This window comes from Trachurus japonicus, chromosome 4, assembly GCF_045865225.1.
Source record: "Trachurus japonicus isolate A0001 chromosome 4, Traja_1.0".
Classification (NCBI taxonomy): domain Eukaryota; kingdom Metazoa; phylum Chordata; class Actinopteri; order Carangiformes; family Carangidae; genus Trachurus; species Trachurus japonicus.
The window spans coordinates 27252010-27277802 of NC_140910.1; the positions used below are offsets into that span (position 1 = coordinate 27252010).

The window sequence follows — 25793 nt, forward strand, 5'->3', positions numbered from 1 at the left end:
GCCCCCCCTTTTCACTGATTACTGTGTCAGTGTGCCTGATACACACACACACACACACACACACACACACTTAGACACACACACAATGCGATGCAGATACACAAAGGGAAAGAGAGGGGGTAAAAAAAAGCCCACTGGTGATCTCCCATCAGGCCGAGCTGCGAGAAAACACACAAAACAGACGCAGCAAATGTGTCCACTCTCATGCATATGGAGATGCTAACATGTGTGTGTAATATAAATGTGTGTGTGTGTGTGTGTGTGTGTGTGTGTGTGTGTGTGTGTGTGTGTGTGTGTGTGTGTGTGTGTGTGTGTGTGTGTGTGTGGAAGTATGCTGTGAGTGTGTGTCAATGGGCAGCTTCAATGTAAAATGCATTAGCATTCAATGATGATGCTGGTTTTTCTAAAGGCTCTCATGGTGCCACTGGACTCCCCCCTCTCCCCTCTCCTCTCCATCTCCCCCCTCCCTCACATTTTTCCAACATGCTATCATCACATTCTCAGGCCTCTGTGGATGGGTTTATAATTAAAAGTGCTCCAGCTCTCTAATATGAGTGGTATGACTGTGGTTTATAGACTATATGGCACAGATTGATCAGATACCGAGCCAAAGTCATATTTCTTTTGCTGCTAAGCCTATTCACACTGAGAGCCACTGATCCTCTCTCTGCCTGTCTCTCTGTCACCCCTCTTCCTCACCCGTCCCCCCCTCTCCTCGTTCTCTGCTTCTGTTTGTCTCTCACTCTTTAAATATTCCTCAAAACGCTTATCTTCTGCTTCCCTTTTTCTTCCTCTTCCTCGTGGTCGCTGTGTTTTCACCTGTCAACAGTTCAACAGCGTCTTTGCAGATGTCCAGTCTCTTGTTTCTATAGGTGGCGCTCTTCTTTTTGTTTTTTTTCCATCACGTTGCTGCTTGGCTGTGATGAGTCATTTAATGCAGATTATTTGTTTTAAAAATCAGTTTTATTCTGTTTTATCAACTTCAACTTCGACTTTATTGTCCCCCTAGAGGGAAATTTGCTTTGCAGGCAGGTAAAAACGTAAAACATATAGCACATTCACACCAGTTTCAATACAACACTGAAATGCGTACACACAAATACCCCAGAGGGCAACTGAGGGCTGTTCCATCGTTACATTATTATTATTATTATTATTATGACACAATCTCATTCAAACAAATGTGAAAGAAACATCGGCAACACAGTGACGATGCTAAAACCAGAAGTTTCACATTTTTTCATCTTGTTATTTCCACATTTATCAACTTCAGCTCATTTATGTGAAGAGCCTCATGTTTTTTTTTGCTCCTCGGTGTGTGTGTGTGTGTGGACATATTTTTCATTTCTGGATGTTGTTCACAATCCTGCCAAAATATCTGTGACTGATTTGTTCCTTTGTGCTTCCTGTGTGATGTAGGCCGTTGTAAGATGTGTGCGGCTTTGTTCTTAATCCAGTGTGTGTGTGTGTGTGTGTGTGTGTGTGTGTGTGTGTACTGTGTAGTGTGTAGTGTGTTGACGTGCCGCACATACATGTGTTTGGTATGAAGCGGAGGGATAATGGTTACAGGGGGAAACTGACTCTGTTGAAATGGGATTCTTCCCCCTCATCTTTCCTATCCTCCATTATTCCCCCACTTTTATCCCTCTCTCTCTCTCTCCTCTTTGCCCTTCTCTCCTTCCCTGCATTCACCCCTCACCTCCTCCTCCTCCTCCTCCTCATCTAATGCCCCCCTATCTTCTCCACCCTCACCCCCCCACACACCTCTGTGATAGACAGGATGTCCTCACCTTGTAACGATCACTGACATCCAATATGTTTGGCTTGGGATCATCCCCTGTGTGTCCATTGTGCTTTCTGTTAAACGCTTTATTGATTAGCCATGAGTTAATTACAAATCACATCAACCGTATATACCGGGTGGCGACATCGTGGCTGCAGCCCGGGTCCATGCTGGGGGGGGCTAATACATGTTGACTGCACACACACCTGCAGGCGTGCACCTCAACCTTAGCAGGTTACACCAGTCTCCTTCCCTCCCTCTCCCCCATTTACACCCATGCATTTATGGCATTTTACAGTGGCCTTATCAACGCTTTAGGGGCCACGCAGTGTTTCCTGTTACTGATTGTATAGTGAAAAAAGGGGGAAGAATTAGAAACAGGAGTTTTTTTTCTGCAAGACACAGAGGGATATGCCCCCGGATGCTTAATTTTTTTTTTTTTTATCACAAGCACAACTTGACTCAACCTCTATATGCAAAATTAGGAGACTGTGCCAAATCCACAGCACAGACCTTTGGAGGCTAATGTATTCTGCAGGATTTAAGCTCCATTGTAAAAGAAAAAAAAAACCATAACACGCCTGCACCTGACCTGCTCTGCTGCTGCAGCCCCCCACTCCCCACCCCCCAAAAAAAACAACATCTCACCTCTGACTTCTTCACAAAGTTTTGAAATGCTAATAACAATAACAATAATAATAATTATTATTATCATTATTATGATTATATCCAATGCAACTTTTAGCACTAAGCTCTGTTTGAGCTTTCCTTTTCATACCGTGTCAGTTTCTCTTTGACATTGCCATGTACTTTGTGCAAAAGGAAAAAAGGAGCGAAAAAAAAAAAATCTTTATCAAATCCCCATTCTGAGGCTTTCAATAAGGCAGGCCATTACCTCACTGGCGCTTTTGTTCGGCCTATACAAGAGAGAACAAAATGGTTATTCAGGAGGACGCTTTAGATTTTTATTGTGGGCTCGCTATTCACAAAGAGCACCGTTATTGTATTAAAAAGAACCATCTGTGGCAGAAACAATGGCTTCAAATTATCTGTGAATACCCAGTGAACAAAATATAAAGCTTTTTCCTGCTCATTATGTGGGCTAAGCTAGGGGGTGGAAGATAGGAGAGGAGAGGCATAGAGACTTTGCTATAACTGACTTTTGTTGTTCTTGCTTGCATTCTTCTCCTTTTTAAATCGGCCCCCTTTTCACATTGTGTGTCGCCATAAACGGCTTTTCTTGTTGCAGGGCTCTCGGAGAGAAGACAGCGGAGCTCCAGACAGCCAGGCGGGCAGGGAGGCAGCGGGACAAGCGGGACAACCGGACCGCGGAGGGAGGCTGCATGCACGGCGGCCACAGCCACAGCGCCCAGCCGGGCTGCCGGAGCGAAGCCGCAGCGGACTAGCGGAGCGTCGGTCTGTCTGTGTGTGGTTGTTGTGACGGGGGGGATGATGTGACATGCGGAGACTGAGGCCGCCGCTTGGAGCTGTTTGACGGCCGGCGGCGCATGGAGCTGCGTGCACCCCGGACAGATGAGGCTGAGCGCCGGCTGAGTGAGTGAGAGGAGCCGCAGGAGGAGGAGGAGGAGGAGGAGGAGGAGGAAGAGGAGGATGTGGAGGTGGAGGAGGCTGAGCGGAGCGGAGCGGAGCGGCGGCTTGTTTTATTTCAACACGAGAGGAAGACAACTCCCAAACTGGCAGTAAGTTGGAGTGCGGTGGAGAGAAGCCCCGCGTGTGCGTGCGTGTGTGTGCGTGTGTGTGTGTGTGTCAGTCTGTGTATCTCTGTGTGTCAGTGTGCAGCGTATGTTAGTGTGTGTGTTGAGTCCGTGTGCGTGCGTGCGTGTGTGTTGAGTGCGTGTGTGTGTGTGTGTGTGTGTGTGTGTGTGTGTGTGTGTGGAACATGCAGTGTTGTGGAATGACAGCTCGTGGCATCGTGAGCCGGAGCTTCTCTGCATCATTTGTTCATGAGTTTATCATCAAATCTGACTTTAGTTTTCTTTATTGTAGTTTTATTATTTTCCTATTTTCAACTGTGTTTAACACAAACGTAAAATAATAACGTTTGACATAAAATAAAACAAAACAAAACGTCCTAATTCAATTTAACTCACATTCAGGCGCTTTTACTGTAAAGAATATTCTATTAAAAAAACAAACAATATTCACATATTTAACCTTAAGTTTAAAATCATGATTTAAATCACATTATCAGTTTTATTTTACTTCACTTAAATTACTATATTTAACTCATTATATTTATTGAACGACATATTGTCAGTTGTAACAGCCTTGTTGTAAACTTTTGTGTTTATGTTATAATCTCATTTATTTTATTTTTTACTTTATTTGTCATTATCGCGCTAAACCAAATAAATATTGTTCTAATTTAAATTCAGGGAAAAATGAAAGTGTCAGTGATGTCCTTTCAAAATAAGAGCATTTTATTTATTCGTTATCTGGGGGGGGGGGTAGAATAGCATTACACATATGTTTTTATAATTATCTGCAGACACCGGTCTTATATTATTATTAATGTGTAGATAGATGATGGAGTGTTTCCTTGGCTGCGGCTCGAGCCCCTGGTACGGCCCCTAGTGGCAACAACACACACGTTTATTTACATTTCTGCTGAAATCTGTCGCTGTGGTGAACATACTGTATATAAATGTAATTTTAGCTTCGCTTTGATTGGATTTATAATTTTATAGTTTTTTTTATAGGCATAAATGTGATTATAATGAGGATTAACTGAGATGTGACATCGCCATCGGCTCTGTTCATTTGACATAGTTTTACTTTTTTTTTATTATAGGAGTGAGATTCAGATTTTCTCTTTTTTGGGGGGGAAAGAAAATCTCTCTAGTTTTATTGTGGCTCTATTTTACGGGGTGTTTTTTTTTAATTTTTCCAGCAAATTGTGTAGCCACAAAACAGTATTTTTGATATCCCAGCGTGCCGCACTCTATATTTGCTGTATCCATCTAAAAAGCTGGTGTAGTGTAGTGTAGTGTAGTGCAGTGTAGGTGGTGGTGGTGGTAGTGGTGGTGGGCTTACAAGTGGTCCGAGGGAGCCGCCCCGCCAGTTTCTCCTGGTTTTTGTCAAACAACGGCTTTAATTCAGGATGATTGTGGATGCAGGGGCCATTCCCCGGGCTGGCTGGCTGCGGCCTGCTGCTTTCAGAGAGCTGCAGGGCCCCGCTGTTCCTTTATTATCATAAGCAGATTAGAGGTAGCGGGGAACACACTCAGATGCAGATAACAGCCGAGCGGCCCATTTCAACCTTGCATTATAATGGACCGAGCTGCATGTGTCGCCTCTCGCAGCCCCATTACGCACAAGATGAATCTTATGTAAGGGTTGCCGGGGCCGGTAATAATGAGAGCGCACATGCACACCTCTCCTCTCCTCCTCCTCCATTAAATATTATCAAATGACTAAAACAAAAATAATAAGGCTTGATCTATTCACTTTCAATTATGATTTAATCTGCAGACACGCATTTAAATTAAATTATTTCAGGTGTATGTACTTGATCTATCTTTAATTATTGGGCCTGTCTGGCTGCAGCGCCTCACTTCTTCTCCTTCTCCTTCTTCTCCTTCTCACTGCCTGTCGTTGGTGAGGGGATAATAAATATATTTTAAAGAATATTTTTAGCCTTTCTTATATCTTTACCAGAACTTCTAAAAACAGCCACCTCCTCTGTTCCTCTGAGAAAACCCCCACCTCTCTCTCTCTCTCTCTCTCTCTCTCTCTCTCTCTCTCTCTCTCTTTCCCTCCCTCTCTCTGTGTATTTCCGCCTGTGTCCAGTAGGCGGCGCTGGTGTCACGCAGCAGGACGCCTTGTAGCAGCTAGCGGCCTCCCTCGGATGGAGATTTCAGGTTCGGGGAGGGAGAGGAGGGGAGAGGGGGTGAGAAAAAGCAAAACAAGTGGCAGCACAGCACCAACACTCCCAGAGTCAGAGAAAAAAGAGAGAGGAGAAATAACTTCAGCTGCGTTGGACACGTTAAAAAAAACACATAGGAGTGATTTATTTGGCTTTACGGGTGGTGTCATATCATAATAATAATAATAATAATAATAATAATAATAATAATAATAGCCTAATAATAATAATAATAATAATAAATAATCGCAGTGTGGTCGGTTTGATCCACAGTAATAAAGTGCTGGAGCAGGTGGAGGCCGCTTTTCATTCACACTTAATTGGCTGACACGCTTGTTCAGGCTTATATATGAATGAGCTGCGCCTTTCTGAGCAAACAACACTTTATCTTAAAATATTCCTCACCTTTATTTCTCCTCCCTCTCTCTCTCTCTCTCCTCCTCTCGTCGTGTCCCCGGTATAGGCCGTGCCCCCCCACCCTCCACTCCTTACCACCCCTTACCACCACCACCACCACCCACCTCCCCTTAACTACAAAGCCCTAACAACAACAGCAGCACTGTGGCGGTGGAAGTGGAGTGGAGTTGGGTCTTTGTCCGGACAGATGTAGCGACAACATCCCAAACAAAAACCGCTTATTTGTGCTGAGATGAGCCCGTCTGCCTTCTGTGTGTTGGCATTCAACTTCACTAAACAAAAGGACCAGGGGGGAAACATCTTGGATTACCTTTCCTCTTTTCAACGCTAAAAACCAGTCATGCCCCCCCCCTCTCTCTCTATCCACACACACACCGCCGCCATTCAGCGCTTTCAGTTAACTAACAAAGTTTATTTAAGTGTTGTTATGTTATTGGGGCCGTAAGTGGAGGAATTAGTGACTTTTTGATTTTGAACAACGGGGTCAGCGCGAGCCTGTTTGGACTTTCAAAATAAGAGACATGCAGCATCATCATCATCATCATCACTGGAGAGAAAAAAGAAAAAAACAGACAGACACACAACTGTTCTGTGATTTTATTTTGTTTTTACATTTTAACAAAAATCACTCAGAAAAACATAATCAAACTGACTCACTTTGCTTTTTATATTCTGCATTTATTTATTTATTTATTTTATTGCGGGATGAACTTTTATTATTTTTTCCTGATTTAGACACAAACTTTCCACAAGAAAAAATACAAACTACAGTAAAAACCAGGAAGCTTTTGAACCCCCCCTCCCTCCCTCCCTCCTTTTCCTCTTCCTCTTCCTCTGTTTGATAAAAGTGCCACCGTGCGTGTATTTCCTGCAGAGAAATGTCTCCATAAGCCTGGAAATAGTAAATATGTACACTTCTTGTATTGGCTCATATGGTTCAGCTTGTGCGTGTATAGTGCTATATGCGTGTGTGTGTGTGTGTGTGTGTGTGTGTGTGTGTGTGTCTCGGGGCAGGGCAGACCCCGCCCCTTTATGCTAATTAAGGTCTCCCATTGGTGTGTCAGGGGAGCAGGCCGGCTGTGATTGGCCAGGTCGAAGCCATTTATTCGCTGACAGCCCCGTCACATGAATGGTTGTCTATTAACTTGTTCAAAAACTATCTGGAGTTGTCAAGGCTCAGACGGACACAGAGGCGAAAAAGTACAGTTTGTTAATGCTGCTTTTTCGGGAGCGAAGCTGACGGGAGAAGTTTTTGTGGACACAACATCATCATAGCAGCAGCAGGGACTTTATACTGGGAGAGGAGAAGGCTCTCTGTCTGTCTGTCTCTCACACACACACTCAACGCCAACACACACTCCACTGCTGAGCGAGCCGGGAGAGAGGAAAAGAGAGAGAGAGAGGGAGAGTGTGTGGAGACGCGGCTTCGGTGCTTGTTGTTTTTTCTTCTTCTTCTTTCTTTGGTCCAGAGAAAAAGTTGCAGAGAAAAATCGACAGGTAACTTTTTACCAGCAGCAGCAGCAGCAGCAGCGGCGGCGCGCTCCTGTCTCCCTGTCCTGCCTCTGGCTCTGTGGAGTTTGTTGAAAGTGTGTGAGAGTGTGTGAGAGAGTGAGTGTGAGTGAGTGAGAGAGTGTGTGTGAGTGTGTGTTTTTTTTTCTTCCTCTACTCGGGAGAACCCCAACCGAAAAGCTGTTCCTGATGTATAACATGATGGAGACTGAACTGAAGCCCCCGGCTCCCCAGACCAACACGGGGGGCTCGGGCAACACCAACACGTCCGGTGGTGGTGGTGGTGGTGGCGGCACCAACCAGAAAAACAGTCCGGAGCGGGTCAAGAGACCCATGAACGCCTTCATGGTGTGGTCGCGGGGCCAGCGGAGGAAGATGGCCCAGGAGAACCCCAAGATGCACAACTCGGAGATAAGCAAGAGGCTGGGCGCCGAGTGGAAACTTCTGTCGGAGAGCGAGAAGAGACCCTTCATCGACGAGGCGAAGCGGCTGCGGGCCCTGCACATGAAGGAGCACCCGGATTACAAATACCGGCCCCGGCGGAAAACCAAGACCCTCATGAAGAAGGACAAGTACACCTTGCCCGGGGGGCTGCTGGCGCCCGGTGGGAACGGGATGGGCAGCGGGGTCGGCGTCGGGGTGGGCGGCGGGCTGGGCGGCGGCGTGAACCAGCGGATGGACAGCTACGCGGCGCACATGAACGGCTGGGCGACCAACGGCGGCTACGGGATGATGCAGGAGCAGCTGAGCTACCAGCACCCGGGGCTGAACGCGCACAACGCGGGGCAGATGCAGTCCATGCACCGCTACGACATGAGCGCGCTGCAGCAGTACAACAGCATGACGAGCGGCCAGAGCTACATGAACGGCTCCCCGACCTACTCCATGTCCTCCTACTCGCAGCAGCCCACCACCATGACGGCGCTGGGCTCCATGGGGCCCTCCTCGGTGGTCAAGTCCGAGTCCAGCAGCTCCAGCCCGCCCGTCGTCACCTCGTCGTCCCACCGCGTCGGCGCCGCGCCCCCCCCGGGCTGCCAGAGCGGAGACCTGAGGGACATGATCAGCATGTACCTGCCCGGCGCCGAGGTGCAGAGCGAGCAGAGCGCCCAGACGCGGCTACACATGTCCGGCCACTACCAGAGCGCCGTGCCGGGGACGACGATCAACGGCACGCTGCCCTTAACACACATGTAAAGAGAGAAAGAAAGAAAGAAAGAAAAAGAGAGAAAGAGAAAGCAAAGAGAAAAAAGAGAGGAAAAAGAAACTTTTATAAGAGAAACTGTGGACTACTTAACGTTGGACTATTTTTGTACAGAAAAATTTCGGGGTGGGAAATGTTGTATAGATGAAGTCTCCAGGAAAAAGGACACACACGACTCTTTTTTTTTTTTTTTGTCTTTCATTTTATTCTAAGGAAGCTCTAGAGGACACGGTAGGAGACCCCCCCTCCTCCTCTCTCCCCCCCACACACCCCCACCACCCCACCTCCCCCCTCCTCCTCCTCTTCACTGGTGGATGAAGTTTGGAAAGTCTAGAAAGTGGGAGTCGCAATCAAATGTTTTATTATTGCAATCACCTTTTGTACAGTATTTATCAAAGAAACATTACAATCAGATGAAATTGTTTGTTAAAACTGCAAAGAGGTTGCATTTTTCTTTTCTTTTTTTTTGTTTTGTTTTTTGTTTTTTTTTATTATTATATATAAAGCAACACTGCCAGTTCTGCAGAAAATATTAAAGGTGAAACAAAAGGCAGAACTGGAGCAACTTTTATTATGACTGCAAAACATTGGAAAAGAAAAAGGGACATAAAACCAAGCAGGTAATACTGTTTTTTTTTTTTTCATTTAAGGTCAATGTTACTAAACATTTTAATTTCTTAAAAAAAAAAAAAAGATAAGATCCTCTCATATAGGTTGTTAATTTATATTTCCGTCTCCCACTCTTCATCTTGTTAGAGGTTATGACGCTTGTGCTCTTTATTATTTTCTAATTGATTTGTACAATTTCTGTATATTTACTGTGATATTTTAAGTTTTTATTTCAACAGAAAAATTTCATTCCCGTAGTTGTATTTTAAAATTTTTTGTGGCCTGTAAACGCAGAAGCCCCAAACCAACCACTCCATGTAAATATATATACCGGAACTAATACCATCCTTATAATAATAACAGTTACAGTTTCAGCTGAGTATATTTTTTTTCAATATGCAGTTTGAAATGAATAAATTTTGGAAATTTGGATACTTGAAATTGTTTGAGTTTTGATTTTTATTTTTGTGTGTGTGTGTGTTTAGCAGCCAATCACATGTTGAGTTGTCATCTGTTAATTCTTTAATTCAACACTTTTTATGAATGTAATGTGTCAGAGTTTAAAAACAAAACAAAACAAAAAAACATATGTGTGTATATATATAAATGTAAAAGGCGACTCTTAATAGTAATGTGTGCCTTTTTAAACGTTATTGATCACCCTGTAGATTGTGATGCGTCGTGGTTAACCACGTTTCTATTTTCTAGTGCCTGCGGATCATGGCCCCGTCAGAGCCAAAGTTTGTTGCCTGTTTCCTAAAAAGGGGGAAGATTTTTCCACCAAAATGTCCAACGCCCGCAGGTATAGACTGTCATTTCTCCTCTTCTATAATCAATACATGAGCAGCAGTGCTGTGGAGGCCCAGGTTATATATAGATATACATTTATATATATATTATTTTTCTTAAATCAATTTTACTTTTAATTTCTAAAAATGCATCACATAGGATTTTCAGTCTTCTACTGGGCCTGTTGTGGACTGGGACAGAGGGAGGAAGGATCAGACAGCGCTAATATCTATTAACTTATTGATTATTCAACTTATTATTCACTTATTTCTCTGGAGAGCGTGACTGTGACAGCAGCAGTGTGTGTGTTTGTCTGGACACGATGAGCTCAGGCCTCAGCTCCTCTTGTCGTTTGCTTTTCATTCAGTCGTTTATATTTGTATGTTTCTCTCTCGGACGCTGCAGTGTCGATGTGTAAATGTTCAATTAGGTGTAAATTGGAGGTGCACGAGCCCTCAGAGGAAGGAGCCATGCGGGATGCGTTTCTCCTCGCGCGCTGTAATAACTCCACACTCATAGACATTCACACACACTCACACATACATACATAGGCTATATACACACACTCTGTAGTGCCGAGTGTTTTAATGTAATGTTTAATCAAACGGGCTCCGCTGTTTCTCCGTTAACTCTCCGGTTCTCACGGCTCCGGTGTCTGTCGGTGCCGTTAAGCAACACAGCCGCTTCCAAACAATGTTAACTTCCCATGATGCATCTCTCTGCCAGCCGAGCCGAGCCGAGCCGAGCCGGGTCAGGTTGGGCCTCCCCTTTCTCTCCCCCCATCCCCCCTCCCCCACCTCCTATAATAATAATCCTTATGATGAGCTAACAGCAGCGCGCTCTGAATTTAACTAACGGTTTTAAATCTGGGAGGTGTGTGTGTGTGTGTGTGTGTGTGTGTGTGTGTGTGTGTGTGTGTGTGTGTGTGTGTGTGTGTGTGTGTGTGTGTGTGTGTGTGTGTGTACTACAGAGAGTTAGATTAGGGCCGTTGTGTCTTGCAGGCTGAGTCCCGGGGGAGCAGAGCTCACATTAACCGGTGGATGAATATTTGAAGAGGAAGAAGAAGAGGCCCCTCGGTATTTATCCTCTCTCTCTCTCTCTCTCTCTCTCTCTCTCTCTCTCTCTCTCTCTCTCTTAGCCGGACATTCACGAGGTCAATGATCGTTGGTTGCCTCATTAATTATTGATCCGAGGCGTCTGAATCGGTTGTTGTAAGAGCCGAGAACAGCGAGTAAAACAAATAGGTTTTAAAAGGTCGAACGAGAGTAGAGACGCTTCTCCTCTTTCTCCTTCTTCTTGAGCTCGTGAACACCGCGCGCGGGCCCCTGCTGCAGGCCCCGGAGGCCCCGCGCCACATTATTATTATCATCTTTTTTTTCTCTCTTTTTTTTCCTCTCACCCCGACTGAGTCTCTTTCAGCTTTAATGTGCACGGTGGGAAAAAAGGTGTGTGAGTGAGTGGATGCGGAGAATAAATGATGTATTTGAAGATCAACGTGCATTTCGTGTGGAGCAGGATAAAGAGCTGAGGCTTATTTGTAACGGCTGTAGAGGAGCTGGCTCAGGATGGATGGATGGAGGGATGGAGTCACAGTGTTTCTCTCCTCTCACTCTGAAGCTTTTTCACAGCTCGTAGATTTTTATTTTTTATCCTGGGATAATGTTTAAAGTCAAACTCAAATCGTTTCACGTTGCAGATTTTTTTTCTTCTTTCCTATTTTCTTCTCCAAAGCAACAACAACAACCTAAGAATAAAACTCATCCCCTCCACTGTTTGTGCTGCCCTGCCTGCAGGCCCCGTGAACCTGCTGCAGCACAAACTAAACTAGGACACACGGTAGTAAATGTTCCCTCTGAAAACACTGATATCGCTGCTATCTCGGTAGAAAAATATTAGCCCGCATTTAGCCCCTGTGCTTTCCAAAATGTGATTTAATCTCAGAGGCGCTGGAAGCTGCAACCTGCCTGGCGCTGCTGTTCAAACATTAAATAAAGGCGCTGCCACGGCGCAGCACAAGCACAGAGAATCAGGTGTCTCTCTCTCTCTCTCTGCGTTGGTAAAAAGAAAAAATAGAAAAGAAAAAGAAAAAAGAAGATAAAGCAGAAAGCAGCAGAGGCCGGATCCTCCAGGACGGAGGAGCTGTGACGTTTCCACGGCGACTGTTTCTGATTGTTGTGTCGAGACTGAGCAACCAGGTGTGTTCTGTGTGACATAGGTAGAAAGAAGCTGAGAGGCCCACCCATCCATCCATCCCTCCATCCATCCATCCATCCCTCCATCCATCCATCCATCCATCCATCTCCCCTTCTGTCGCTCGCGTGCAGAGTCTGGCTGTCGCAGCTCGAGGATATTTGGACTGCAACAGGTGGTAAGCGCGCGCCTCTGCTTTTTTTTTTTTTTTGCCCCCGGTTAAAAAAAAACACAGAGAGAGAGAGAGCGAGAAGCTCCCAGATGTTATCTATGGTAACCTGTGTGTGTGTGTGTGTGTGTGTGTGTGTGTGTGTGTGTGTGTGTGTGTGTGTGTGTGTGTGTGTGTGTGTGTGTGTGTGTTGAAGTGTTTCATTACACAGGTGTAAAACAGTAGAAGTTGGTGCTGGTGAGAAGAAGAATCCGCTCCTCACAGATTAAAATATCGTTTTACAGTCTGATCTGATCTGGGTCGCAGCAGCAGCAGCAGCAGCAGCAGCAGCAGCGGCTCCGTTCAGGCCTCAGAGTAAAAAAAAAAAAAAAAAAGTTTTAAATATGAGTCAATACATTAGTAATAATGATGATAATTCATATTAAAGATGGAGGAAGTTGTTGGTCCACAGCTGAAACTGGCCGAGCTCCAAATCCTGTGTTTGTTGTTGAGATTATATGATTTTTAAAATTAGGTCAAATGACCCCCCTCACCCTCTCTCTCTCTCACACACACTCTCTCACACACACATGGGCAAACAAAACGAGCTTAGCGGCCCTGTAATCCAACGAGAGCCACTTTCCTTTTTCACCATGTTGCGGATAATGAGGAGGAGGAGGAGGAGGGGGGTCATGACGTCACCGGCAGATGAAGCGCTGCTCCTTATGTGTGTGTGTTTGTGTGTGTGTGTGTGTTTCCGCTGGACACTAAACTTTTAGCCACAAATAAAATCAAAAACCTTTGAACTTGAATATTCAGACTAAAGTCCGGACTCACTCGGCCTAAGTATTTACGCATTTACGCGTGACGTCACAACATGAAGTTACAGTAATAGTTTCTAAAAACTTTAATTTTACGTTTTTTTTTCTTTTTTGTGCTCATTATTCTATTTATTATTATTATTGTTGTTATTATTAAAGATCTTTACTTCAAATCTCCATGACACCATAAAAGACACTTGGCAGCAAATAATTATTTGATAATTTCCCAGAGGCAGTTAGTGATTATTATTGATTTATTCATTTGTATAAGCACGCGATTGTATCTAGGGTTTATTTTAATTGCATAAACATGACAAAAATATTTTATTTGTGGTTTTCCTGCGTGTGACTGCGCCTGTAAATCACCCTCAGTCTTCTTTTTCTCCTCGTTATTATTCTGCAGCCCTGGAGTTTTTTTTTTTTTCCTCAAGTCTCCCGACATCTCTGCCTCCACCACAGAAACACTGCGAGAATGGTTGAATAGCAAAACTGTCAGAGCAGAGAGCTGTCGTGTGTTTCGGCTGCATGTGTGTGTTTCAGTGTGTGTGTGTGTGTGTGTATTTCAGTGTGTGTGTTTCAGTGTGTGTGGAGCGTAGAGGGACTGAATGGCAGCCAGTAGCCTGCTGATCTAGCGCAGGTGCAGAGAAGGGAAGCGGGCGGTGTGTGTGTGTGTGTGTGTGTGTGTGTGTGTGTGTGGAAGGGGGTTTCTCTCTCTCTCTCTCTCTCTCTCTCTCCCTCTCTCTCACACGCACACACACTCACACACACGCACGCACACACTCACTTCCATTGAATAGGACCACACACTGACACAGACCAGCATGCCATCAGCCTCGCGCTGCTCTTTGCTTGCATTCTCAGAGGCTCGAGGCCTCTGCGACCCCCCCCACCCCCCACCCCTCCCCATCCCCTCTACCACCACCACCACCACCACCACCCCTCCTCCGACCCCCCCACCTCCCCCTTCTCCTCCCTCCACGTCACCAGCGGCTCGGGCTCCGTTTATCATTCGTGCTCATTGATGCTGACAGCTTTATAGAGGCCGTCATTAGAGGAATGCAGCGGATCAACCAGCACCGAGCAGCAGCAGCAGTTGTTGTCTTATTTTCTGTTTTTAATGTAACTGTAGTAACAACAAAACACATGCAGCTCAGTCCCGTCCTGTAGTTTCTGACCATAGCAGCTTCACGAGAGGCTGCTGGGTCTGTAGTGTAGAAACTCTATGCAGCTCAGCCCCACAGCTCGCAGTCAGCTACTTTTAACCTTTTTCGTGCAGCCTGTCATTGATTCCTATAACTTTATGCCAACTTTATACCTTTATGCCATGATCATAAATAGGATAAATAGGAAAATGTTTTTTGTTTTTGTTTTTTGGACATTATTTGAAATTTCATAAAGTATAACTGGCCCTAAAATAAAGTTAAAGATGTTTTGTCTATTATCAGTTCTAATAGATAATACGTGTATTAACGCACTGTAGGACAGGAGAAAGTGCAAAGGAAGGAGAGAGGTGGTGGTGGTGGTGGTGGGGGGGGGGGGGGGTGAGGTATTTTTCTCTGAGAAGAAGAGCCGACAAATAACAATATAAGGCCTTTTGTACTGTAGCCTGTGAGGGACATCCTTTTGCTGTGCGCGAAAACTGATCTGAGCTCTGCCATGAGCTCATATCTGGAAAGTTGGTGAATGTTAAAAGTGATATTATTCTTCATTTAGCTCATAAAAATCACAAATCTGATATTCAAACATGATAATAGACCAAAACCACACTGTTTTTCATTAGTACAAATATAGCCTATCTAATTATAGACTGTTAATTTCCTCCTGTTGTTGTTTTATTATGTGTTTATAATCTAAACATTCAGATTGAAAACCATTAGTTTTATTAGGGCTATTACAGTCACTCTTACAATGGCATGGTGGCTTTTTTTTTTTTCAACGTACAGATTAATTTTCCCTATAGTCAAAAAAAAAGGGAAAATGCAAGTGTCAATATTGCACATTGTCTTATAACTAATTCGAGTTAATACAGCCATAATGACAGTATAACGGCGCGCTAATTGGCCTTTTTTCCTTCACAACAATGCAGGCAGATCAGCATCTCTTTATTATTTAATAACGTCAAACGCTTGGCTGGCTGTGCTGGCTGCTGAGCTGCTTGGCTGCTGTGGGGAGGAGGAGGAGGAGGAGAGGAGGAGAGGAGGAGAGGAGGACAATGCAGCTCCAATTCAGGAGCTATATGGTCAGAGGGAGGAGAGGAGCCGCGGCCTTCACGGAGCTGCCAGAATAAAAAAAGCGTCTTTAAATTAAATCGAAATAATAGAGGCGCATTATTTCATCAACAGCATCAGGGTCTTAATTATTTATCTGTTTGTCTACTCCGGGTGTTTTTATTTTTTGGGGGTTGGGGGTGGGGGGGCTGAGCCAGTGCAGGCAGCTTGAAGCAACAGGTGACTGCATGGGAGCGGCAGCTACAAGTGAAAGTGCTGCTGCTGCTGCTGCTGCTGCTGCTGCTCCATGGTCTGCTGCTCCTTTGTTGTCCGGAAATTTGGAGACTGTGTTTACTGATGCCCCTCCTCGGGCCTGGGGAGGAGGAGGAGGAGGAGGGTGAGGGGGCGCTGGGTGAGGAAGGGGAGAGGGCAAAGGCGGGGGTGTAATCTGCAGATCCAATATGAGGAGGATGGATCAAATCCACCAGATCCAACAAGGTTTTTTTTTCAATCAGTTCAAATTTAGGATAAAGATAAATCAGGAAAATGAGAAAGTTTGTAATAATAATAATAAAAATAACAATAATCAAGCAAATTTGACACAGAAAATAAAAAAACCCACTTGTCTCTGTGATCTCGATACACAACATTAATATTTCTGCGACCTCGGAGCAACAGTTCCTCTGCCTCCAGTGCTGCACGTCGCTGCCCGGGAACAATGTGAGCGGGTTCCCGGGCTGACTGCCACCCATGGCGGCTCCAGGAGGCTGGCAGCCCCGCCGGGGGTGGAGGGGAGCGGAGGAGAGGGGAGGGGAGGGGAGGGGGGTAGGGGAGCGGGTGGGATGAAAGAGAAAACAGGCGATCATTGCTGCAAAACGGTGGAGAGAAACTGGGGGTTTTCCCCCCACTAACACACACACACACACACACACACACACACACACACACACACACACACACACACACACACACACACACACACACACACATTTGGCTGATCCGGTCGGCTGAGGCTGAGGCTGAGGCCGGCGTCTGGTGGCCGCGCTGTCCACAGCTCTACAGCTCCGGCACTTGTTGAAAGCTGATCGAGTCTTTGCGTGGGGAAATCAGAGTTTTTCGTTTCTCTTTGCAACGAAAGTGTGAACAGATCAACGTCACTGCGAAGCTACGATCGATTTTTTTAACATGTAATCGATCAGATCTCTCTCTTATCCGTTGGTTTTAATTGTTCCCTGCATCATGCGCTCACAAGCGGTTTGCTTTAATACTTTCACTGTAGTAAAATGTGCACTTGGATGCGTGTGTGTGTGTGTGTGTGTGCGTGTGCGTGTGCGTGTGTGTGAAGTGGAGGCAGTTTGGAGGCTTTCACAGATTCCTTGATAGAGAAGGCTGTTGAGCTGATGGGACTGAATCATCATTAACAAGCCAACAGACACAGGAACCCCCCTCCTCTGGTCTCATTTCCCAGCATAGACACTAACCTCTTTCACTCTGTCATCAGCCTGACTCTCTCTCCCTCTCTCTCTCTCTCTCTCTCTCTCCCTCCACCGACTCCAGCACACAACAGCACAGGCCATTGTTCGCGGCCCTCCCTCCCCCTGCCTGGCCCCCCGACCCAACTGTTGACCAACAACTCCACTCGCACATTAACGGGGAGAGGGGAGAGAGAGGGGAGGGAGAGAGGGAGGGAGGGGGGGCGTCCTATTTTAGAATATGACACATCCAGAAATGTGGCCTGAGAAAAAAAAAAAAGTGGGTTTGAAGGTGTGGCTGTGTGTCAGGCCGGAGGGGAAATAACTCCATAAAAGGTCTGAAATAGATTTAATGTAAAGTAAATAATGTTAAATCTGAAAATAAAATATTATTAGAGTTATTTACAGTGTAATAATAATAATAAAAACGCGCGTGTTCTTCCAGTATTATCCAACAGGCCCGTAATAACTGCAGTTAACAGTACATGCGCGTTCACGCTGACGTACAGCACCAGTTTGCGCGTCCGTGCTGTGTGCGTGCTTTTCAGAATAAAAGCTTTAGAAATGGTGCATGTACAGCAATGTAAAAAAAAAAAAAAAAAAGGGAAGGGGAGGGAGTGTGTGTGCGCGTGTGTGTGTGTGTGGGGGGGTTCCACTCCACAGTCCGCGTGCCTTTCTAGCCCTCGGGGACATGCGCGAGCCTTCTGAATGGATGGAGGGTGGAGAAACTGAAAGTGTAAATGCTAGACTATCTATCTATCTATCTATCTATCTATCTATCTATCTATCTATCTATCTATCTATCTATCTATCTATCTATCTATCTATCTATCTATCTATCTATCTATCTATCTATCTATCTATCTATCTATCTATCTATCTATCTATCTATCTATCTATCTATCTGTGCTTTATTTGCACAATAATAATAGTAATAAGGTTTGTTTTTCTCCATGCACAGACCTTTACAGAGTTTTAAATGGTCAATTTACTGGTTCAAACTGAGCAAGTGAAGTTTTGATGAAAGTGGTAAATAATTCACCTATAGAAGTGATGAAAGAGTCGTAAGGTCAAAGTCGTTTTTCATTAGGAAATTTCACAGATGTAGAAGGAGAAGTAATGAAATTTCAAAGAGCTGCATGAAATAATGATTAAAAGTGTTGAAGAGGGTCGAGGTCTCTTTATAGACTCAGGCTTTAAAACACTTCTACAATACTTTAAAGAGTTGAATCTGTATTGATCAGATGTTTGTAGCTCCGCTGTTGTTGAAACTATAAAACTGTAGATTAATTCATAACAGGATTCACAGTCAGACCATAGAGTTTACAAACTTTGAGTTTACACTGCTGATGTGTAAAAGAAACAAGAGGTTGATGCATCAGTTTTTTAGAGACTACATTTCTGTTTGTGTCACAGACAAGGTGTTAATGTGTTTTAAGGACAGTTTCACTTTACAACGTGTCACAGAGATTTTTACTCATCAACATGACAGCACTTCACACACACATACACACACTATACGTATACTATGTAGGCCAAGCTCATCTCTCACACATCCACTCCTCACTTGTGTTTCCTCCTCCTCCTCCTCTCCAGGAATCAGCAGCACATCATCAGATAACTGCTCGCTGGATGAAAGCAGCAGCAGCAGCAGCAGCAGCAGCAGCAGCATCCCTCTAAATGTCATTTGCCAAATGTTTTTGTGTCACGGGCCTCGGCAACAGACGACAACACGCTGATGAATTTAGACCCTTCACCACAGCAGAGATACTGGGCTGTTACAACAAATCATGTTGACACACACACAGAACATCAGCCCAGATTACATTTCTCCAAGTGGAAATGCCATATCTCTTTCAGCCGTGAATTATTCATCTCACCCGGGAACCTCTGCTGCTTTACTTACACTGTCTTGGACTTGTTGGCTAAATGATTTCTCACAGGCACTTAAAACATTTCCGATATGAAGGATCACAGACTTCTTCAAACATCATGCGTTTGATAAAAAATTCATCTTTGTTCACACAAGCAAAATAAATTCAACTTAATATGATTGAACTCTCTGATTCTGATATCAGTAGCAGCTGTTCCCACCATCATAAAAGCTGCTACATACACGATCGGTGGTTATTATTATTATTATTATTAATCTTTAAGATAATAATAATAATAGTGTCATAATAATTAACGCTTTAATGGAATCAGACAGCTCGTCATCTGGCAGATTATACCGTATCTCACATCTTGTAATCTGGCGCACGGCGGCACGGCGGCTCACGGAGAGAGAGAGACACTAAATATCTTATACATCAGTTTGTTGTGACTGGTTGCGGCTGATGTGAGTCAAACGCTCGGTGCTCGGTGATGTAATCGTGTGTTAATATATAATCTGCTCTGCTGGGATGTGGTTACAGGATGTTTCGCTGCATGGACCCGTTCAGTTTGAATATTTCTGCATTTGATCAGATCCTATATAGTATACGACTGCTGCTGCTGCTGCTGCTGCTGCTGCTGCAGCATGAAGAGCAATTTTCTTTTATCGTACGTTTCCAAAAAAAAAAAAGAAAAAGAAAAGAGAAAAAAAAGCCTCCTGGTTCCCAGTCGATCGGGTGGACTGTAGTGTAGATTTCGATTGATTGCATCAGTCACTATCCAGCTATTCTGGAGCTGGTGGTGACTCTGAGGTCTCCCTCTCTCCCTCTCTCCCTCTCTCCCTCTCTCCCTCTCTGCTCTCTCTGACAGAAGCTGTTGTTGAATGGAAGAGTGGCCTCTTTCAGTGTGGGTGTCCCCTCGGGGCCAACTGGGAGAGATAATCAGACAGGACAGTTACTTACAGACACACAGACAGACAGACAGACAGACAGGCCCGGCCGGCAGATGCAAGTCGGTTTCTCCACTGACTCAGACTGAGACACATTTGGAAGAATTTTTAAATGGGTGCGTTTGTGATTTATACTCGTCCCCCCTGTTCCCCTGTCCCCCCTCCCAGAAACTTTCCCTCAGAACGAGGACCTTTAATTATTATTTTTGTAAAAAATGTTGACAGTTTAACATCATTTTCTCCACTTCTGTGCTGCTTTGAAGTCGACTGGGAATCCGTCAGAGCAGCACAGTGAGCTAGTGTCTGCAAAACCTTCAATATCATCTCAAGAGTTGACATAAACTATTAGAAGACTATAAAAGATTAGATTAGATTAGATTAGATTAGATGAGAAGGGATTTCAATGGTTCCTCTGAGGAGACTGGGTTCTTGCAGGATTTGAACTTCAAATAAGAGCAGATCAGAGTTTTGTACTACCTGTTTCCACATAAATACACACACACACACACACACACACACACACACACACACACACACACACACACACACACACACACACACACACACACACACACACACACACACATACAAACAGTACATTAAGAATTAGTTTTTAGTTATTATTTGTCCCATACTTAGACACCAACAGTAAAACATGTCAGACATGAACATAACTTTTTAGATTATAGATTAAAATCTCAAATAAAACCTGCCACAAATGAGGCCTTATTCATAAAAAGCACATGTAGTTTTGTCATAATCCTCAGAAGCAGCACTGAAACAATGAGAATATGAAGTGAATGTCTTTAAAATGACCAGTGTACTGTAGCTGTGCTTATAATATCTGTGACGATCCCTCTTAAAATACAGTTTATTTCTCTTTTTTGTTGTTATTTTAGCCTCTCACGCATCACAACAGAGGATACTCCCCAGGAAAGACCAGCCAGACAATACACAACACAAAAGCTGCAGACTGGACGGACATGACATATCATGTGATATCAGAGAATTTAAAAAAAAAAAAAAAAAAAAGAGAGAGAGAGAGAGAGGAGAGGAAAAAAAAGGATTTTTTTATGATGTAGGTGAGAAAAGAGGGGGGGAAAAAAATCGACTTTATCACTGTTTCGGTCAGTCTTGTATTTCAGGAGATTGCGTGATCGCAGCGAGATTCATCTCTGGAAGTTTCCATCGCAGCATTTCATGTGTGTCTGTGTGTGTGTGTGTAACAGAGGGAGGGAGGGAGAGGGACATGGCAATATAATATATAGGCCAGAGAGAGGTGGGGGTAAGAGAGGAGGAGGAGGAGGAGGAGGAGGAGGGGGAGGGGGTGAGGGGGAGACAGGTCTGGCCTGGGCTGGGTTGGGCAGGTCAGTGCAGCAGCATTTGATTGTAAATAAGAGAGGAGTCAGTTCACACGCCGATCGAGTGACTGCCGGGAACAAGCGAGCCATTTGAATCAGGTGGCTATCTCCCTATCTGAGAGATCAGAGCCCTGTCACCCCCTCCTCCCCCTCCTCACCCCCTCCCTCTGCTCTCGTCATTGTGTGTTGCGCAGTAAGGGACACACACACACACACACATGGACTCACAAGTGAAATGACATGTCCCTCCCTGCTGCTGGCTATAAGGGCAGGCAGAGTGGCTGGATGAGATTTCACTGTCTCACGTTAGCGGAGAGGAGAGGAGAGGAAAGGAAGGAAAAGAAGGAGAGGAGGGAAGGAAAGAGGAGAGGAAAAGCCCCCCCACTCCCCCAGTGCTTTAACATCCTCAGAGCCGTCCTGTCAACAGAAGTTAACCCAAAACTCACAGTTGCTGTATCAAATGTCTTTATTCACTTTTAATATACAGATAATTCACCAACATGTTCTCAGTGTTAAACTAATGTGCACAACTTATTCTTAGTCAACTTAAGCTCCAATTTACGGTGAGACACTAACAGGCAAAAACACTTGTTTGTTTTTTCATGCACTGATCAATTTTGAGATTTTGGGCTCTTTTTCTTCCTTAACATGTCTTCTTTCAGAAAAGTCAAAAGAAATGGTAGAACATCCACATAAAGGTGTTTTTATTTTACTTAATTTTGTCTCTATCGTCAGTAGATTTCTCCTAAATTCACCAAAAGTTAGTCTGACCCATGTCATTTCCTCCGTATCCGCAACCAATCCTAAAAGAACGATTTACATTAACAATCTATGGAATTTTACAGTACAAGTCTTTAAAGGCCGTTTTCTCTAAATGAGTTTTTCCACAGACTCTGAGCTAGAAATCTCCACTTCAGCAGCACTTAGAGACACCAAACCTTCCAGTTTCATTTCTGTCTATATTCTGAAGGTTTTTACAGAGGGGATTGTTGATATATCATTCACAGCCTGATTTATACAACATTTTATTCCTAAAAACAGGGCAGATTTTTTTTAGGGCTGGTGACAGTATTTTCTCATTTACAGAGTGATAAAACAGATATCCAAAATCCCCTCTGTAAAAACTTCTGACTCTAATATGTCAACAAAATAAAACAAGTATTTTGAAAGAGGCTTTATCCATTGTTCAGATTTCGGTTCTGGAAATGTATGCAAATTAGTGCATATTTCATCAGATATTGCCTCATTTACACATTTAAACATCAAACTTGACAAAACTTGTAATACAAAAATTATTTGTCTTATTGTAAGTGATAAACTTGTGTAGTTTCATGGTGATATCTGTTAGTTAATTTTTTTTTACCCTATTCACCTGTAGTGTCTCCCCTTAAAGTCGAGATTTAACAACATGGCAAACAGTTCATCTGCTGTTGGTTAACCTCATTTAATGTTTAATTCATAAAATGTGTAAAAAAAGAACATCGTAAATCTAAATAGGAGGAGGAAATATTCGGTTTACAGTGATGTAAAAGAGCGAATGTTTGGCTTTTATTGGATCATTAATAACAATTTATCAACTAGAATAAGTGAGTGAATTCATTTACACATCTAATGCCTCCATTCACTTTGACCGTGACTCTGTGAGACACCAGAGCCTGGTTGTAATAATAAAGGCCCATTAGAAGTGGATCAAATAAAACACACACACACACACACACACACAGGCCCTCATATGTTTTTTATGTTGCGTCTTGACAACGACCCCCAGGGGAGGCGATGATGTGTGACAGCTGCTGCCTGTTCATATTGATTAACTGACAGCCGGGATCACTTACCGACTTAACCGACTGACGGAGCTGGAGCCTGCGACGCCGCCCTGAGGGACGGTTTAGGGACCGTGTTTTAGCCCCGGGCGCCACCTCACCCCCCCTCCCCCCTCCCCCCTCACCCCCCCTTCTCCCTCCTCCTCCTCCTCCTCCTTTGGCCTCCTGCACTTCATCATGTTCACGGCCGCCGCTTTAATGTGTGAACATCATCTCTGTCCCACTGTGACCCACCCTGCAGCAGGGCGCACATTAGACCGCTCTGTTGTGTTTCATTGCTGACGCTCAGACGATCAATACGATTTGTACAATTTGCAGCTCAAGCTCAGATTAAGTCGTCATGACGCGCAGAAGACGAGGAGGAGGAGGGGGTGAAAATCCTAGATGGGAAAATGTGATTTAAACAGATGTTAGCAAATAAGTAAGTGAGAGATTAAACAAACTGTTTTAGACACATGTTGTTAACCAGCCATTTACTTTAATAGACAAAGTAAACTATATAATAATTCAAAGCACAGTGGAAAAAAAACCCCCATGAGAATAGTTTCTAATAAAGAAAAAAAGATGCCAAAAAGGCGGAATATTAGATAGAAGAAACAAAACTGTGACAAAATGTGTCTGAACAGGATGAAAAAGGGACATTTTGGCACATGACAAACAAAACAAAAACATGAGAATATCAGATAACAGACTGATTCTGGATGTAGCGGCAGATTTATACCAGAGGTCACTGGTTCCTGCTCACATGAAGGATTTCACCGCTCCATGAGAACGAGCTGTTCAAGAATGTGGAGCTGTGCAAATTAAAAGCTTCGCTGGCCAACTATTTTGAATTATTTGAATGATTTTGTTTGGAAAAAGGACATTAGGACCCCCCATCCCCTCGTCTCCCCTCCTCCCCTCAGAGCGGCCTGCTGGGTCCCAGCTTCTTATTGATGGAGGTGAATAGTTTATAAAAAGATTTTAGCAACCGCCTTCAGTTTGAAAGCACCACAATAGTTTTTATTCTGTTGAAACTGAGTTGGTTTGTAGGTTGTCAGAGCAGAGGGACGCCACCGTGAACACATTAATGATCAGGACAGAGAGAGAGAGAGAGAGAGAGAGAAGTGGACTGGACTCTGGACAAGTGAGGACAAGACTTCACTGCATATGACATGTAGGGGCAAGACAAGACAACTCAACTCAACTCAACTCAACTCAACTTTATTTATAAAGCCCTTTAAAACAACCACAGCTGAAACAAAGTGCTGTACATAATGCAACATAGGCAAGACATAGAAAAGACAAGACAAGACAGGAGAAGACGAGACATCACAGGACAGCGTGTGACTGGAGTGGGAATCACCAGACGGACGCCCAATGATATTATTATAACCTTAAACTTGGAAATATATTGAGGAGCAATCTCATTTACAATATGACCGAGACAAAACACAAAACGTTTGAAACATACAAGCATAGATAAATTGAAAACAGAGAAGTCTAGTTAAAAACAGGAGCAGCTGCAGGTAAGAATAAGATGCAGTTATGGATTTAAATCGTCCTGATAATAAAAAGTGTGGTAAGTTGCAGATGGTTTTGCAGAGTGGTCCAGGTTGCAGGTGCACAGAGCAGTGTGAGCCAGTCCTTTGACCGTGTATGATAGAGACTTGCATTAAAAGATACTAAAGAGTTAATATAGGATGGTAAGAGGCCAATATTACTACAATTTTCAAGCCACAATATGATACAATTGCTTTTTTGTGATAACATATTGTGATACATTGTGATTTATCACCTCTGCTGATCATGTCCCGAAAGGAAAACATGCAGTTCAGTCAGTCTGTTCATCTCATTTAAATCATATTTATTCTTGCAGAATGATTTTAAAGCAGATCCAATGACCAACACGGCCACATAGTCCAGTGTTTTAATACTAAAAAACTTCAATTTGTATTTGTAACTTATAGAATTTAAGATTGAAACCTGGCGTCCGTGAATCAATACAGTATTGACACACACAATATTGCAATACTGTCCTGGAGACTGAAGAACAGAGGGACGGGACAGGACGTGAGACAAGCTAAAACTGGACTGAACTGGATGTGGCGAGAAAAGATGTATCAAGATGGGACAGAGCGATATTTTAGGGGATGAGTGGCTGGTTAACATGGCAGGACAAGGAGGATGAGACAGGACATCTCAGATTTTTTTTCTTACAGTTTGTCAGCAAAGCAAAAGATTAAAATAGAAACTAACACAAGACAAAACAAAAGAAACAATGAATAACAAGGAAACCAAAGTGCAGTGATAAAGAAAAGGCAGCAGAGTGGAGAGTGCATTTAAAAATCATTCATTTAATTCATTTTTTTCCTAAAAAGGTAAAGATGTGACCATAGGACAGAGCAGGACGGTTCAGGTCTGTGTAACTCAAAATTGTGGCATATTCTCTTCAATCTGGTAGAATTTGATATTGGTACTGCTAAAATTTCCAGAGTTATTGGGTTTTTTATTTTGCTGTCCATCCAAAAAAGCACCGTGAAACCAAGGCAAAGTGCAGCATCTGCAAAGAGTACTGTACTCCCTACATCCTATAACTTACTCTATAATTTCATTGGAGTAAAACCAAGGCAAAGTGCAGTATCTGCAGCTAATACCAAGCCGAAGTGCAGTATCTGCACCAAAACCAAGGCGAAAGTGCAGTATCTGTCATAAAACGGTCAAAATTGGTCAGAAAGACAAACTACAAAATACATTTAATTCAGTCTACCTTTAGT

General features: G+C 43.9%; 1 protein-coding gene and 2 long non-coding RNA genes across 4 annotated transcripts in view; all 3 read left to right on the plus strand.

Annotated features, from left to right (window-relative positions):
• The first annotated feature begins 3338 nt into the window (after positions 1-3338).
• The window catches only part of LOC146989094 (uncharacterized), a 176333-nt gene continuing 153878 nt past the window's right edge, over positions 3339-25793 (plus strand). For both annotated transcript variants that reach the window (XR_015035743.1, XR_015035742.1), the window contains exon 1: positions 3339-3483. This is a non-coding gene — a long non-coding RNA (uncharacterized LOC146989094). The remainder of the gene's footprint in view (positions 3484-25793) is intronic.
• sox2 (SRY-box transcription factor 2) lies at positions 7673-8789 on the plus strand. Its single transcript, XM_085775055.1, has one exon. It carries the CDS (start codon positions 7785-7787, stop codon positions 8787-8789), a length of 1005 nt encoding a protein of 334 aa, XP_085631181.1. The 5' UTR covers positions 7673-7784.
• On the plus strand, positions 9135-9846 carry LOC146989096 (uncharacterized). The gene is made up of 2 exons (XR_015035737.1): positions 9135-9269; positions 9303-9846. It is a non-coding gene; the product is annotated as an uncharacterized LOC146989096 (long non-coding RNA).

Coding starts and splice junctions, on each gene's coding strand:
- sox2 (XM_085775055.1), top strand. CDS start 7,785: ATGTATAACATGATGGAGACTGAACTGAAGCCCCCGGCTCCCCAGACC.